Raw genomic sequence first — 17,542 nt, forward strand, 5'->3', positions numbered from 1 at the left:
ACATTTACAATTGTTAAATGTGTAACAATTGCTGTTAAGGCAGAAAAAATGGTTAAAGATGATGGATTTGAACTTGATAATGAAGAGTTGATAAAAACAGTAACACAAGAAGAAGAGTACAAGCTCTTAGGAGTTTTGGAAACTCTGTTGCACAACTAAATAAAGGAAGTTACTTCAACAAAATACATAAAGTGAGGCCAGAAAATCTTGAGATCAAACCTAAGTGGAGGAAATATAAAGACAATTAATACCCGGGCAGTGCCTGTAATATGATACTTAGCTGGAATAATTGGACTTGGTTAGAACTTGATAATTTGGATTGAAAGACAAAACTAATGACAATGCACCATGCTCTGGATCGAAAAAGTGATATATATTTATTATATTTGCCTAGATCTTTCGAATACCTAGTGCTGCGTAATGGGGTGAGCTCCCGTTACTCATCCCAGCTTCTGCCAACCTAGCAGTACAAAAGCATGTATAAAATGCAAGTAGAAAAATAGGGACCAGGTTTGGTGGGAAGGTAACAGTGTTCCGTGTGCCTTTGGCGTTCAGTCATGCCGGCCACATGACCACAGAGACGTCTTTGGACAGCGCTGGCTCTTTGGCTTTGAAATGGAGATAAGCATCACCCACTAGAGTCAGGAACGACTAGCACATATGTGCGAGGGGAACCTTTACCTTTACCTAGATCTCAGGGTGGCAGAGGATTCTTACAGGTGAAACAAACCATGGAAGAGGAAAAACATGGCTTAAATAACTACATTAAAAAAGCAAAAGAGCCTTTGCTTTAGGAGGTGAACAAGAGAAACCTCTTGAAAACTACAAGATTGAAAGCAGAATATTGAAAGGAAACAATCAATTATCAAGTTCTTAACTTGAAAGAATGCACAGCCAATACCTGAAAGGCATTGAAGGAAAGGTAGAAACAAAGCTAACATGGAGATGGTTGAGATCAGGAGTGCTGAATGCTTCATTTTGGCTGCCAAAAACAAGCCCTGCAGACCAATTCCATGAAGGCAAAAATTCAACATGTCAATAACAACAGCAAATGTTGTTTATGCAATGAGAAAGATGAAACAGTGGATTGTTTTAACAGTGGCAGTGCAGCAAAATCTCACATACTGATTATCTACAATGTCACGATCGAATTGCCAAAATCATACATTGAAAGTTTTGCCAGAAGTTTGGGTGTTCGAATGCAGTCAATTTGGGAACACCAAATTGACAAAGTTTTTGAGAATGAACAGGCCAAAATCTTAGGGGAGTTTCAAATCCAAACAGACAAACATCTGGCCCACAACATGTCTGACATTACTATTGTGGAAAAGAAAAAAGTCTGGTTCATTGATATTGCAATACCAGATGATTGAAGAGAAACAATCAGAAAAAATAACAAAGTACTGCAATTTGCAAATTGAAGTTGAGCGATTGTGGAGGAAGAAATCAGTGGTTGTACCAACAGTAATAGGAGTCCTTGGAGCAATAGCCAAAGAGTTGCCTAGATACATGGAAATTTTGAATTTATTAGATCTGAATATTCTGACTGTTGCTGGAGATATTATGTCTCAAAGTTGCTGGAACCTCAGAGTCATACTGTAGAAGGTTGCAGTATGGGGTCAAACAAATGACCATATCTCCACAAATATTGCATCGGCACACATAACACTTTACCAATGTTCATTGGGAACATGTGTGCATGTTCACACAAAATTTCATCAAAATCTGTGATGGTCGAGCAGGGACCTCCAGACCACTTGACATAGAATGACCTTGAATGAAAAGCTGAAAAATAGTTTATACAAAAAACACAACCTGGAGAAAAAAACAATAACAGAAATCATGGAAGAACTAAAACAGCATGTAATAGCAACAGCAAAGAAAATCGAAAGATACAAACAACAAATAGAACAATATCGTGAAAATGTCTAGATCAGAACAACACCTCTTCTAAAATTTACTTTCTATTCCAACCCCCATAGATCCTGGTCGGGAATCGATATGGCCTGGATATATGGAGAGCTACTTAAAGATGTTGAAACGGTAGTGATTATGCCAAACACCTGGGCTGATCATAATCCCCTCAAAATAATTTGGAAAGGGCAAAAAAGAAAGAAAGGCAGATGGACATTGAATCCACAAATTCTAAAAGAAAAAGAATATATTCAAAAGATCCTGAAAGAATTGGAATTATTTTTTTTATATAAAATAATTTTTATTAAAAAGGTTGTCTTTAAAAACAACACAAAAAACAATCACACATCTATAAAAGCAAAACATGTCAAAACGTAACGTATTGAACATTACATAACATTAATGGTAATTTTACAGCATTTCGTATCAACTTACGTACTTTGCTTTTGTAGTTCTCTATTCTATCATTTCTATTTACTACTCAATAGTAGAATAATCGCATTATTCCAACATACACACACACACACACATACACACACACACACATTATAATATTCATTTGTTCTTATCTACACATTTATATTCATTTATATTTAAGATACACACAGATCAAAATGGATTTCTTCTTAAGAAACAAATTAGAAACAATACCAGAATAGTAATTAATATAATGGAATATTACGAGGTACATACAGAAAGACAAGTTGCCTTTGTCTTCCTGGATGCACAAAAAGCCTTTGATAATGTGAATTGGGAATTTATGATTCGACAAAGCCATGAAATTCGGAGAGAAATTTGAAAAGATGATTGAATCGATCTATTCCATGCAAAAGGCAAGGGTAATAATAAATGGGGAGATTACAAATTCATTTAAGATAACAAAAGGAATTAAACAGGATTGTCCTCTGTCACCTCTGTGTTGTGGCCCCGCCCTCCGAGCCTATCTCATCGGAGGAAGAAGGCTCCAAACATGAAGAAGAGGAGTCAGCCAGGCCCCCCTATCCAGGCCCCTCCCCTCTGGCACTGCCTCAAGTGCCGGCCGAGGAAGAGGAGATTAGCCAGGAGCCAGGTGTCTCCGATGAGAGCGAGGGAGGTGATCTGTCGTTCCTGGATCCACGCCAACGAAGGCATGATAAACGGTTGCAGCAGTTAAGGAGGCGTGCCAGGGATTATAACTGAGTCACTGGACCACACCCCAGAGACTATATAAGAGAGTGTGGTGGCCATTTAAGACTCTGTGATGAACAAAAACTAACTCTGGCTAGTCACTTGAACAACGCTTAAAGCTGCCGAAAGGTTTCTTGTTTGGAACTGGACTATTTATAAAATGTGTGTATTTCTGTTTATCTGGTGAAGGGATATTCCGTTTATTGAAGTAAAAGCACTTGGCAGTCGGTGCTCGTATTGCTGCCAAGTTTCTGATAACAACCTGTGTGCGTGCCAAGTGCTTTCTTAACCCTCGGCTGGCTGTGTTTGTGTGTGTGTGGAGACGGGGACAGAACACTCTGTTCTTTATCCTGACCCTTGAGATATTATTACAGAGAATTAGACAGAAAACGGAAATAAAAGGAACCAAAATTAAACAGGAAGAATTTAAAGTGCAGGCATTTGCAGATGATATGGTATTTGTCATAGAAGACCCATTGGAATCTGGACCAATACTACTGCAAGAGATAGAGAAATATGGGGGGGTCGCAGGCCTTAAAACTAACAAAGAAAAAACTAAAATGTTAGTTAAGAATTTAACGGAAAAACAAAAAGAAGAACTTGAGGAAAGAATGGGATTTCAAACCGTAAAAAAAGTGAAATATTTAGGTATTTGGTTAAAAGCAAGATGTTCAGCATTAAAAAAGGATAATTATATGAAATTAATACAACAAATAGGGAAAGATTTAGAAAGATGGGGGAAATTACAGTTGTCACTCTTAGGGAAAATCACAACAATTAAAATGAATATTTTGCCAAAACTACTCTATTTATTCCAAACTACTCCGGTGAAATTAGATAAGAATTTCTTTAAAGAGTTAAACAAAATGATTATGAAATCATTTTGGAAAAAGACAAGGATAAAATTAATCTCACTTCAAGATAGAAGCAGAGGTGCCTTTGGACTCCCTGCATGGGGAACTTATTACAAAACAGAGAGTTTGGTTTGGGTTAGGGAATGGATTAATTTGGATTAATTTAAGAGCCGAGGTGGCACAGTGGTTACAGTGCAGTACTGCAGCTACTTCAGCCGACTGTTAGTTCAGCAGATCAGCAGATCAAATCTCACCAGCTCACCAGGTTGACTCAGCCTTCCATCCTTCCAAGGTGGGTAAAATGAGGACCCAGATTGTTGGGGGCAATATGCTATTTAGTATACTGTCTTTGGTGTAAGCTGCCCAGAGTCTTCAGAGAGTGGGGGGCATAGAAATATGACTAATAAATAAAGAAAGAAAGAAAGATTAGGAGAATTTTAACACTGGAAGGGCATGATCTCCAGATAGGGTGGCATGCCTTCATATGGAACACAGAACACAGAAATAAGAAACATTCACATTCGTACTTCTATAGACATACACTTTGAGATTCACTGATACGGACTTGGGAGGGAATTAGGAAGAAACATTATCTCAAAATACCAGGCTGGTTATCCACTATGGTTATCCACTATGGAGGCAACACATTAGATATTGGTAAAATGGTAAAATAGAATGAAATTTTGGACAATGGAGGAAGATTAAAATCTAACCAAGAATTAAAGGAATGGGGAATAATCATAGATTGGTGGCCGTATCTTCAATTGCAATCTAGATACAGAAAAAATTTAGAGGAATTTGGATTTGAACCGAAATTTACACAATTAGATAAATTATTAACAAACCCGGAAGAGAATTTATTATCTAAAATATATAATTATTTATTAAATTTTGACTTAGAAGAAGAAACTGTAAAGGGATTGATGATAGCATGGGCAAAAAATATTGGGCACAACTTTGAGTTAGAAGAATGGGAAAAAATTTGGGAAAAAACTATACATTAACAAAATCTGCCACATATAAAGAAAACCAGTATAAAATGTTCTTTAGGTGGCATTTAGCCCCAACAAGACTCACAAAAATGTACCCCAACCTAAAACCTAATTGCTGGAAATGCAATCAAGTACAAGGTACCTACTTCCATGTATGGTGGCTTTGCCCAAAAGTTACAAAATTCTGGATTAAAATACAAAAATGGCTAAAAGAAATTAAACACTGTAAGATAGAATTTAAACCTGAACTGTTTCTTCTGGTGATTATGAAAGGAAATTACCCTAAAAGGATAAAATATTTAATCATTCATATAACTACAGCAGCTGGAATTGTACTCGCGCAAGCCTGGAAAATGTCCACTATACCAACAGACTGTGCAATAATCCAGAAAATTTTTGAATGTGCAGAAATGGACAAACGTACTTTAGAATTAAATAATAAGGAAGACTTAACTTGGGAAAATTGGTATCAATGGATGGAAATTAAAAATAAGGAATGTGTAGAATAAAATAAGATATAAAATGTGTTTAAAAATGTTGATTTAGTACGAATATGTGGCAACAGATGAAGAAAGTTGAGAATTATGTACTGTCAGAAAGACGTTGAATTGTATAATTATTATGGATGTATTTTTGTTATAGATGTATTTGAACTTGTATTTTTGGATTTTAAATGTTAATAAAGGTTTATTTTTTAAAAAAAGAACACCACCTCTTCTACTGGTCACTTGATGAAAATCGAGTCCAAACTAATGTTCACCCATGTAAAGAAAAAACTTTGAAGTTTTGGAAAGAATTGTGGGAAAACCCAGTGGAACACAGTAGAACTGCCTCCTGGTTCAAAGATATTCAAAAACAAGCAACATGAAACAAAATCGAGAATATTGTAATAATAACTGATATGGTTGCAAAACAAGTAAAGAAGGTCAAGAACTGGAGTGCCCCTGGCCTGGACGAACTGCATGGATACTGACTAAAACATCTGACCAATCTCCATCACCTCATGGCCACTCAATTTGACGAAATGCTTCAAAATGCAACAAGCGAAGAATGGTTAACAGCTGGTCGAACATACTTGATAATGAAAGATCCAGAAAAGAGCACAGAACCAAGCAACTACTGTCCAATTACTTGTCTGCCAACAACGTTCAAACTTTTTACAAGAACACTGGCAAATTCAGTATTCAATCATCTGATGGAAAACAGTTTGTATCCGGTAGAACAAAAAAGAAATTATAAAAAATCAAGAGGAACAAAAGATCAGCTGCTCATTAACAAAATGGAACTAAAAAATTCAAAATGAAGGAAAAAGAATTTAAATATGGTGTGGATTGATTACAAGAAGGCATTTGTCTCATTACCCCACAGCTGAATTAACACCTGTTTGGAAAACTTTGGAATCGGCAAAAATATCTAAATTTTTGAAAGCAAAAATGCAAAAATGGTAAACAGTTCTAACAGCAAATGGGGAGAACATTGGTGAAGTCAACATCAGACAAGGAATCTTCCAAGGGAATCACTTTCGCCACTACTGTTCAACATCACATTAATTCCACTGACAATGATCTTACGAAACACAAAACTGGGATACCAAATCTCAAGCCAACATGGAAAGATAAACCATCTACTATACATGGATGACTTAAAACTTGAATCAATACTCAACATAGATCAACTGTTCAACAGCGACATCAGAATGAACTTTAGACTTGAACAATTTGCTATATTATCCATGCAGCAAGGAAAAATGGAAAAAAATAGAAGGAATAGAATGGGGAAATGGAAGCATCATGAAAGCATTAGCAAAGTATGATGGTTACAAATACCTAGGCATATTGGAAGCAGATAACATCTTGAATGGAAAAGTCAGAGTCAACCAAAAGGAATACATCAGGAGAGTCCGCAAAATATTAAAATCAAAGTTGAATGCTGGAAACATAATTAAACCATTAATACATGGGCAGTTCCACTGATACGCTACCCATCTGGAATCATCAACTGGGCTTTGGCTGATCTGGAAAACTTGGACTGGAAAAAGTGTAAACTTTTTTTTTTATTGAAAAAGTTTTCAAATACAAATTTCCCCCCCTTTTTTTCCCCCTCTCCCTCCCCCTCCCTAACCCCCCCTCCCCACCCATCCCCCCTGTGACTTCTTCATAACAAAAAAAACCCTAATTCATAACAGATTACTTACTCCCTCCTCTAAATATTGACCTTTACTTACTAAAAATATTATTAATATTATAACATCCCCCTTTATCCATACATTTCAGAAAAGAGAAAAGAAAGGAAAAAAAAAAGACATTATACTATAACATTATAGAATAACTTCTCCACTTTAAAACTATACGATAAGTCCTACTTTAACATTTAATCTTCTATATATATTACTATAACATTTCAAAGCGGCCTTCCCCATAAAATCTAGTTTAACATTTATTCCACTCTATCCATTTCCTCCACTCCCCTAAATATATCACTTAAAAATCCCTTTTCTTAGACTAATCAATCTACTAACTAGCTTATTCACCCACTATCATGCAAAATTACCATACACAACATTTCTTAATATCTTTGATTCACTGCCCACACTACTTAAAAATATGTCTATATTTTCCATTATATCTAAATAAAAAAAAAGAAAAGACAATGACTTTAAATTTATAATCCATATAGTATCTTCTTTGAGGTCTTTCCACTGGATTGGTAGAACCAACATCCATAATCGGGTAACATAGCTTGCTGGTGCAACAGTTTATTCAGGATCTTCAATCATATCTGCCCCCATCAGTAGTAAATATCTTCTTATATGTATAAAAGTAAAAACAACCACCCGAGTGACATTATAATTATATTCCATATAGTAATAATTGTGGGTTTCATCAGGATTATTAATTCCCATCATCGTAGTGGGTAACAACCCGATCTTCTGCATGCCCCAGCATAATTCTCTTGCCTTGTGATTCAAGATAATATAATATGTTTATCAACACAAAAAGAAATTCCAAAGTGGATAATTCAAATCCATCAGTTTAAGGCTCGTTTCACGTCCCCAAATTACGGCCATGCAGAGATCTGCCACAATCCTCAGGATGATATTAACCAATACGTCGCCTCTTCTGTGTTTACACATAATCATTCATATTTTAAAGTCACTGGCTTCACTGTTGCCTGATTTAGAAATTTCTATTTTTATGCCACCTATTTCTTTTTTTCTTTTCTTTTTGTGGGTTTGGTTTCCATCCTGGTTTCCTTTCTACAAATTGTGTATCATCTGGTCGGTTTTTATTCTGCTTTGTAGATTGGTCTTGCTGGTTTTGTTTTTGTATCTCATGTTTCTTTTTTATCCCTTGTATATCCCCTAATTGGTTGCCATGCTTATCCTTGCCTTGATAAGTCATCACATTAAGGTTAGATGCCACTTCTCTCAAATTTGTAGATAGTCCAGCTGGGGTATCCAATAAATCCAAAGGCAATTCATCTGGTACAGTCTCTGTAATTCGATATTTTACCTTTATTTCCAGCTCCTTCTGCTTATCCTGTATTATACCTGAAGATGTTAAGTTCATTTTCAACCTATTTTGATAAAATTCTTCCACTCTTTCAACAGTATTTAGCTGATATCTTTCTCCTTGGTATCTAAATATAATACCAACTGGGGCGTCCCACCTGAATGGGACATTTCTCTTTTTTAACTCATTCACCAGAAAACCAAATTTCTTCCTTTCCATCAATATCTTAGGTGGGAGTTCCTTGTAAATCCAAATCTTTCTTCCATACAATTGCAAATTAGAATTGAAGGAATTTTGCACGATATTATTCCTAATTTCTTTATCTGTAAAATAAATCACCACATCTCTAGGCAATTGCCTTTGCTTGGCAATCCAGGAGTTTATTCGATAAACTCTGTCAATCCTACAAAACACTTCCTCAGGTTGAACCTTTAGAATCCCAGCTAGAATTTCAGAAGATTTTTCTGAAAGATTTTTTTAAATTTTTCAAGTTGCTGATTCACAATCTCCTCCCTTCTTTCAATCTCCTCTATAAAAAATTCTATTATATTAAAATCAGGTTTCTGAGACTGAAGAGTTAAGACTTGTTCCTTTAAGTTGTTGGTGGGGGAATCCCCCCCCCCCTTCTTGTTTATCTGACTTTATGAGTCTCAGTGCCATGTTTCCGCCCAGGCAGGCTTTGTTAAAAAAAAAAGCAAGAAAAAAAAAAAGACTTCTTTCCAATCAACAACAATATCAAGTCTCCAAGGGAAAAAAAAGAGAAAAAGACACAGGAGCGAAGTTTTGTCTACAAATGTAGCCAGTGGTATTTATTCCGCTACATTGTAGTAATAGAAAACGGAAGGACTTTCCCTTTCAGCCTCTCCTCCAGCCGACGCCATTTTAAAAGGCTTTTTTTCCTCTTTCTTTTCCTCCTCTCTCTTAAGTAATTTTTTTTTTAAAAATCAGTAAAATACTTGCGGTTCAGTATTACAGGTCCAGCTCACATTTTCTTTGAGTAGTCTGTTAAATTTGCAGGCTTGCTTTTGATGCCTGGCTCTGCATTAGCAGAGGTCTCCCAAAGCCCGGAGCAGCGGCTGGGGATACGGGGCATCTCATCCGCTCCGTCCCAAAAGTAAAGGAAAAACCTTTGGGACTCCGCAGAGAGTTCTACCCACCCCTGCCGGCTCTATCTCCGTTTCCTCATGGAAACGGAGTTTTTTTGAGCCGCCATTCCGTTGTGAAGGCGGCTCTGACAGGCAGTGGAAGCTGACGATCCCAAAGGAACGTCTGGCAGCGACGAACAGCAAACCGGAAGTCGAAAAAAGTGTAAACTTTTGAATATGTACCACGCTTTACATCCACGAAGTGACATTGACAGGTTGTATCTGCCAAGAAGAATAGGGGGCAGAGGGCTATTGCAAATCCATCAAACTATAGAAGTTTGAATTACTGTATGAATCAAAGTACAGAAAAATTGCTGCAGGCTGTGAAAACGGAGAACATTATAAAAACAACAGAAACAAAGGCAGAATATAAGGAAAAACAGCTGGGTAACAGATTAAATGGATGGAAGATCAAAGCTTTGCATGGACAGCACTTGAAAAACATAGAAGGAAAATGTGATAACAACTTGACATGGGCATGGCTTAAGATAGGAACCATCAAGAAAGAAATGGAAGATTTAATACTGGCTGCTCAAGAACAAGCACTACAAACTAATGCCATGAAAGTGAAGATACAAAAATCCAAACTGACAATCCAAACTGCCAACTTTGCAATGACAAAGTTGAAACTGTTTCACTTTTAATATGTGACGGCAGCAAAATTGCGAAAACTGATTACAAAGCTGGACACGACCGAGTTGCTAAATTAATCCACTGGTCATTATGTAAAAAATATGACTTATCTGTATCCGAAAAGTCATGGGAAAATAAAATGGAAAAAGTTGTCGAAAATGAGAAGGTGAAGATCTTGTGGGACTTTCGAATACAGCTGGATCATCATTTGGAACACAGATCTCACAATTGTCGAATACCAAAACGTACAATTTATTGATATCGCTGTACCAGGAGATGCCAGAGTCAAAGAAAAAGAACTGGAAAAAAATCATGAAATATTGCGACCTGGCCATAGAAACTACACGGCTATGGATGAAACATTTCACAGTGATACCCATTGTCATCAAGGCACTTGGTACCATGTCCAAGAATTTTATAAAATACATTAAAAAATTACAGCTTCCTGCAATAACACCAGCGGAACTGCAAGAAACTGCACTACTTGGAACATCACACATTTTAAGAAGATACTTGGTTGATACCTAGGATGCTGGCAGCAACCTTTATCAACCATCAGCACCAGTCAATGATACCTTTTTAAATGTTCAGTTGACTGAGTTTCATGTTTAATGAATAAAAGAGATAATAATACCATGTTTTCTTTTGGGCTTGAAAATAAGCACTCAGGCTTATTTTCAAGGAGGTCTTATTTTTTTAAGGAGGTGGCGAGCGTGGGGGCCAAGGGGAGTGGGAGTGGCCCTGCCCTCTCCGTCCCACTGTCTGCTTGCCTGCAGCTGCAACAGGCCAAGATCTCGGCATATCTCGGCCTCCTTGGCGCAGCACATATACCATTAATTCTGAGTATGGAGGCGGGGGGGGAGAAGACAGGCAATCCAGACATGCTGCGCAGCTGCCTGACTCACAGGAGGCTCATGGGAGATTTTTTCCCTTTGATTGGTGAGCTAGCATGTCTTTCATTAGGGGGAGTGGGTACATATTTTCCATGCAGACCCCATTAATTCCTCTAAAATCAATGCACAATTTCATCGACCCGTCCTTTTTCTCTTTGAATAGCACCAATATGGCTACCCTAGAGTTTGCTGGTTATATGAACCCTCTGGCCAAGTTTTTACTGATGTACTTCCTTAACACACCCTAACACACATTTTATGGACACACCATAAAAACCTGGAGGCACTCCTTCATTTCCCTTGGGGTCATTGAGTACAGCTTCGGTTTGGGTAGCTTTACCCCGGCACAATCTCTATTGCGGAGTCAGTGGATCAGTGAGGGGGCAGCGTGTTGCATTCTGCCTCACTGAAAAGTTCTGCAAGGTCTTGGTATTCCTTGGGAATCAGGGTGATTCCTGGAGGCTGTTCAGATGTGGCTTTCGCTTTATCATTCTGCTTAGTGTCCTCCAACCGTTGGTCAACTTCCTTCTCAGGGCTGCTGGGAGGGGGAAGAGGGCCTATTCTTAGCCTTAGCTTTTTCTCCCTCCCTTCCCACCAGATAGTAGGACCCCATTTGTCCAGCCAGGACAGTCCCAGGCTTTGGTCATTTTTGCTGCCATGAAGCAGATGTTTTCCCAGTGCCTAACCATCTCTAGCCTCACTGGTTCAGTGAGGAGCGTGGTATCAATGATTCATCAACTTGCTTGAATCTTATGGGTCAGGTCAGGGTCCTCACCCTGATTCCTAGCTTCATGACAGTCTGCAAGCTGATTAGGCAATGAGTGCACCCCAAGTCTATTATGGCCTCTACATCTCCCTGGGCTCTGGATTTCAGTGCTACAATTTTTGAGGGGGTGGCAAAGGGACTGATGGCTTCACTTACCATTGGGTCATCATTGTCCTCATTGTTGCTGTCGTAGGGCACCGGCTGCCGGATATCCCCAGCTGGAGTTCTCTCCCCTTCACTTATAGAGGGAGAGACCTTGACAGCCTGATGGGTGAATTTCCCCCTGTCTCGGTTTATTAGAGGGCTTCTTCACCTTGGCAGAATCCAGCGGCTTCGCCCTGGGTTGGGGAGTGGGAGTGAGGTACTCAGCAGCCCAGTGGCTTTGCTGGCCACAGCAAAAGCATTTGATGGGTGGTCCCGAAACTCCTCTGGAGGAGTCTGCGGCTTGACTGGGGATTGATCGTCTCCCCAGTTGTTGCTTCTCCAGTTTGGCCTTTGGCTTTGGCTCCATGGCTCCATGCCACTTGCATTGTTTGATCTCGAGGTCCATTGCTACTGCCATGCAGTACCTCTTGTGGATCTGATCAGAGACTCCTTGGTAAATGCAGACATTCAGCAGCTCACAATCCAGGCCCTCTTTAAAGAAGTAGACCAGTAGCCTCTCTAGCCACTGTCACAGTCTCCCAGCCACTTGTTGGAACTCTCTGACATATTCTTTGGTGTGTCAACGCCTCTGCTTTAGTTTGCAGATTTTGGCTTCAGCTTGCAGGGTCTGGTAGTCATCCTTGAACCTAGACTTCAGCTCTTGAAGAAAGGTGTTGATGTTCCCTAGCTCTGATGCGTCCTTGTCATGGAGCTGGGTCACTCATTCAGTTGCCTCTCCCTCCAGGTTCACTGTCACAGCACGGACCATCGCCCGATCACTCGGGTAGTCCACCATGTGGTCATCTAGGTGAGCCCACACCTGGTTCATAAAGAACGCCAGTTTCTCTGGGCCCCCGTTGAAGGTGACTTCCACAGTGGAAGGTGTGGCTGGTTGAGGAGGAGGAGGAGGACATTGTGGCACCATCCAAGCCGGAGGTCAGTTGTTGGGAGCCTGGCTGGCCCCAGGGTAGTATGCCCCGGGAGTGGGCTCACCATCCTGGAGAGTTGGGCACGCGGCCGGGTGAGCTTGCTACCCGATGGCAGTGTGGTGGGCTCTGCTGTGGTCCTGGGATCGACTGAGCCGACTGTGGCGGTGGAGGGCTAGCCAGCTGCATCGCTGCCACACGAGCCAGATCATGGCAGGGTGGAAAAGTCAAGACAGGTCTGCTCAGGACCCCACCGGGACATTTTAGCCCACCCACCTGCACCATCCTCTTGATGCTCATCCAGTCGAATCCTGCAGGGTCTCCACTGCTGGCCCTGGGTGCGCTGTCACATATCTCCATTCTATGGACTTGTCTAGCTCAGGAGGCCTTCCCTCTCTCCAGTGCAGGGTGAAAGCAGCCAACTCCCATGTGGATGTCAGTGGGAATTCCATTCCAAGCCTTGAATGGAGCCCTAGAATCTGAGGTCCTCCTCAGCCTGGTACAAGTCCCTGGTGGCTGTCACCTCTGCTCGGACCTTGGGACGGGTCCCTGCTGGGAGGGCAACCTCTGTCAGCATCACCACAGTCTGCAGAGCCTCTGTGGGGGCCTGAAGGCTCTACGTGGGGGCCGGCTTCTTCCCCCTGCTTCTCCATATCTGCAGTCTCCCCTGAGTCTTCTCTGCTCCCCTCAAGAGATCAAGTGAGCAGCCAGGGCTCAGGACCCTGGAAAGTATCTCTAGTTGGAGCCAAAAGTTAGGAAAGTTGGTTTAATGCCAGTGTTCCAAGTAATGCATCCATTGAAATCAGAAATCCAAGGCAGATAGATTCCTCAAAGGCAGGGGTGAAATCTAAAATTTGTTACTACTGGTTCTGTGGGCGTGGCTTGGTGGGGGGGTAATTACTGCAGGTTCGAATCTCGCCAAGGCTCAAGGTTGACTCAGCCTTCCATCCTTTCTAAGGTAGGTAAATTGAGGACCCAGTTGTGGGGGCAATAAGCTGACTTTGTATAAATATACAAAAGAATGAAGGCTATTGCTTAGCGCATTGTAAGCCGCCCTGAGTCTCCGGAGAAGGGCGGCATATAAATCAAATTAAAAAAAAATGTGACTGGGTGGGCATGGCCAACTTTTTTTTTTAACTTTTAAAAGCATTTTTTCTACAACCTTAAGAGGTTGCAGGAAAAAATGCCTTTAGAAGCCTCTGACGATCAGGCAACTCAGCTGGGATCGCCAGAGGCTTTTAAAAGCATTTTTTTTCCTACAACCTCTTTGGCCGAAGAAGTTGCAGGAAAAAAATGCTTTTAGAAGCCTCTGACGATCCCAGCTGAGCCGCGCGATCATCAGAGGCTTTTTTTTTTTACTTTTAAAAGCATTTTTTCGGCCGAAAAGGTTGTAGAAAAAATGCTTTTAAAAGTAAAAAAACAGCCTCTGATGATCGTGCAGCTCAGCTGGGCATGGGGGGGCAGGGATTTTTAATACCGGTTCTCCGAACCACCAGCCGCCATCACTACCGGATTGGGCGATCCAGTCCGAACCGGGAGCAATTCACCCCTGCTCAAAGGTCATGTTTATTGGATATATCATATCAGCACAGCCGGTGAAAACCAACTCTGAAAGTTTCCGCAGTTTTCACCTAATTAAAAGAGTAAAACTTCCCCCTTCCCCAGTGTCATCAGTCACATTGTCCAATGAATATAGCTGGCAGGCTTCTTTCTTCTTTCACCAGCCACCTGTTATGATTACCTTGGTTCCAACAGGAAAACTTTTTATTTTGACTGTAAGCTAGGCTATCTACTTCCCCCCACCCCTCCCCTTCTTCTTCCAGGCTTCATGGCAACTGTGAGGCAGCACAAGATGGCTTCAATCAGGTTCACTTGAGAGTTGATACCGGTAGCAGGCGGAGGCATGGGGGATGGCGGAGGCAGGCGATCCCAACACCCCATGTGGGTGCCTGTTTGGCACAGTTGCAGGCAAGCTGAGAGACAGTGGGTAGGAGTGAGTGATACGTTGGGATTGCCTCTGCCTCCACCTGACTCTGCTGCACACTTCACCCAGAGGGAGACAAAGCTTTGTCTGCTTGCAAAGAGGATGCTTTGAAATGGACCTAATTGCTTCCTTTCAAACTGTCCCCTTTGCAAGCACACAACGCTTTGAGTCTCCATCGTTTCTCCATCTGGGTGAAAAGTGTTTGGTCAAATGAAAGAGGAACAAAAGAACCAGCAAAGGAAGAAGATGCCTTTGCGTTCTGGCCCCATTTCACCGCCGAGGTTCTGTTTTTGCCCCCCGAATTCTTTATGGGCATCGGGAGTGAAATGGGGCAGGAAATGGCTGGGAAATGAGGGCAGTCCACAGTCACTCATATATTGATAAGCCGGGGTGGGGGGAATGAGCTATTTGCGATGTCCTGCCCCAGCACTGATGAGCCAGGGTCAGGGAATTCTTGAGCCAAGAATGCCAGGGAGGGGAGTAAAAGGAGTGCCAAAACAAAGATTTGGAGTGTCAGGTGAAAGGGGCAGATGGGGATAATCCGTCCTAGTCCTCACTCTGTTTTGTTTAAGGGGTTCCTTCAGGAGAGAGAATAATGGTTTGATATACTGGCTGAATGTGTAGCATGTGTTGTATCTCATTTGCAGAAGGGAGGGGGGAGAAAAGGCTTGTTATCAGCACGTAGCAGCATAGCGTGGGGGGTGGAAAAAGAGAGAGAGAAAGCTTCTTGATTCCTGTGCATGTCTTTTCACTAAGTGTGGGTGGGTGTAGTGGGAAGCAGAGCTCTTCCCGAGGGAGAAGAATGCAATTTGAAGGTTGTCATCAAATACACACACAGCTCAACCAGTGAAAGACTCAGGAAGAGCTTTGCTCCCCTCCCCACCACACACACACACACACACACACACACAAACACACACACTTACACTTAGTGAAAAGACAAGCACAGGAATCAAGAAGCTTTCTCTCCATGCTCAGAATTAACAGTATTTGCGCTGCACCAAGGGGCCGGCGGGCTGCAGCTACTGCTGGACACCGTCGGTCCCTGCATGCTCACCACCTCTTGTGCTGGCCACATCCATTCACCCGGGCTTATTTTTGGGGTAGGGCTTATATTAGGCCCACCCCCAAAAAATCAGGGTAGGGCTTGTTTTCTGGGTGGGTCTTAATTTCAGGGAAACATGTTAATAATAACAATACCCTGTTTCCCCCAAAAATAAGACATCCCCTAATAATAAGCCCAATCGGGCTTTTGAGCGCATGGCAATAAGGCCAAGCGCTTATTTCAGGGTTCAAAAAAATATAAGACAGGGTCTTATTTTTGGGAAAACATCATCATAATCATAATATCATCATCATCTTATGGGACTTTCGAATCCAAACAGGCAGACATCTGGCCCACCAAATGCCTGACATCACTATTGTAGGGGGAAAAAAAGTCTGGTTCATTGATATTGCAATACAAGGTGATGCACAAATTGAAGAGAAACAACTAGAAAAAAATAATGAAATGCCGCAATCTGCAAATTGAAGTTGAGTGATTGTGGAGGAAGAAATCAATGGTTGTACCAATAGCAATAGGAGCCCTTGAAGCAATACCCAAAGGGTTGCCTAGATACATGGAAAATTTGAATTTATTAGATCTGAATATTCTGACTTTGCAAAAAAAACCACCTTACTCAGAACTGCTTATATACCAGTACTCAGACATTATCTTAATAGCTCATAGGTCCTTGGTTAGGACTTGAACTGTTAAGTTTTTACCAGTTCCAGACTGTGAAGTGAATTGAAAATTAAATGTTTAATAATAGTAACACTATGTTGGCTTGTATTTAATTAGAAAAAAGCAGCAGAAGCTAAAGCACGAGAGGCAGCTGAACATTTACGTTTAGAAAAGGAACATATTATGCAGCAGATAGAGCAAGAAAGACAAGAACGAAAGAAGGTAACAATTTATTCAAATCAAATCTTGTTGCATTGTTACTTTACATTGTTCTATGACTGCGTAAATTAGGCTGCTGTAAGAAAGGAGCTATCAGCTTCAAAAAATACATGATTTAATTACACTCTCAGTATGAAATGCAATAACTAAATTACAAACTGTTCAGAATTAATTTTTTCAAGTTTATTAGAACTATTAACAATTGTATTATCTTCTGCATCTTACACAATTGATTTGGTAATAGAAGGGTGTTGGCATTACTGATTGATCATTTTATTACTGTTATATACTGTAGATAAGCCCTGTGTTGCCTGGGGAGAGGTGGAAATTTTAATGTAACATTTCCAAATCATTACAGTACTTCCACCAAATTAGAACTAAAAGAAGTTATGCTATAGATGCCAATAACAATGAGGGCTTTTTGGAAGAGATGCCAAGAATATAAAGCGAACAAATAGCTTTATGATCTGATTATATGTTTGTAGAATCCTGTACATTGATTTAAAGCTTTCTGGGAAATGAATTTCCCCCCGCATTATATACTTCTTTAATTTAGTTGTTAAATGAGGAAAGCAAACTTTTTTTTCTCATTTCAGCGAATAGATGAAATAATGAAAAGGACAAGAAAAAATGAAATAGCAGAAATCAAGGTATTAGAAAAAAGTTCTTT

At 40.5% G+C, this 17,542-nt stretch overlaps 1 protein-coding gene across 6 annotated transcripts in view; it reads left to right on the top strand.

The window, feature by feature from the left end:
• The window catches only part of MAP7D2 (MAP7 domain containing 2), a 113,050-nt gene that overhangs the window by 64,569 nt on the left and 30,939 nt on the right, over positions 1-17,542 (top strand). For all 6 annotated transcript variants that reach the window (XM_087871361.1, XM_034433996.1, XM_034434022.1 and 3 more), the window contains 2 exons: positions 16,771-16,875; positions 17,469-17,522. In XM_087871361.1, coding sequence (XP_087727487.1) covers positions 16,771-16,875; positions 17,469-17,522 — 159 coding nt within the window. The remainder of the gene's footprint in view (positions 1-16,770; positions 16,876-17,468; positions 17,523-17,542) is intronic.

The sequence above is a fragment of the Pantherophis guttatus genome, chromosome 5, assembly GCF_059756535.1.
Source record: "Pantherophis guttatus breed Tessera chromosome 5, ASM5975653v1, whole genome shotgun sequence".
In the NCBI taxonomy this organism is placed as follows: Eukaryota; Metazoa; Chordata; class Lepidosauria; order Squamata; family Colubridae; genus Pantherophis; species Pantherophis guttatus.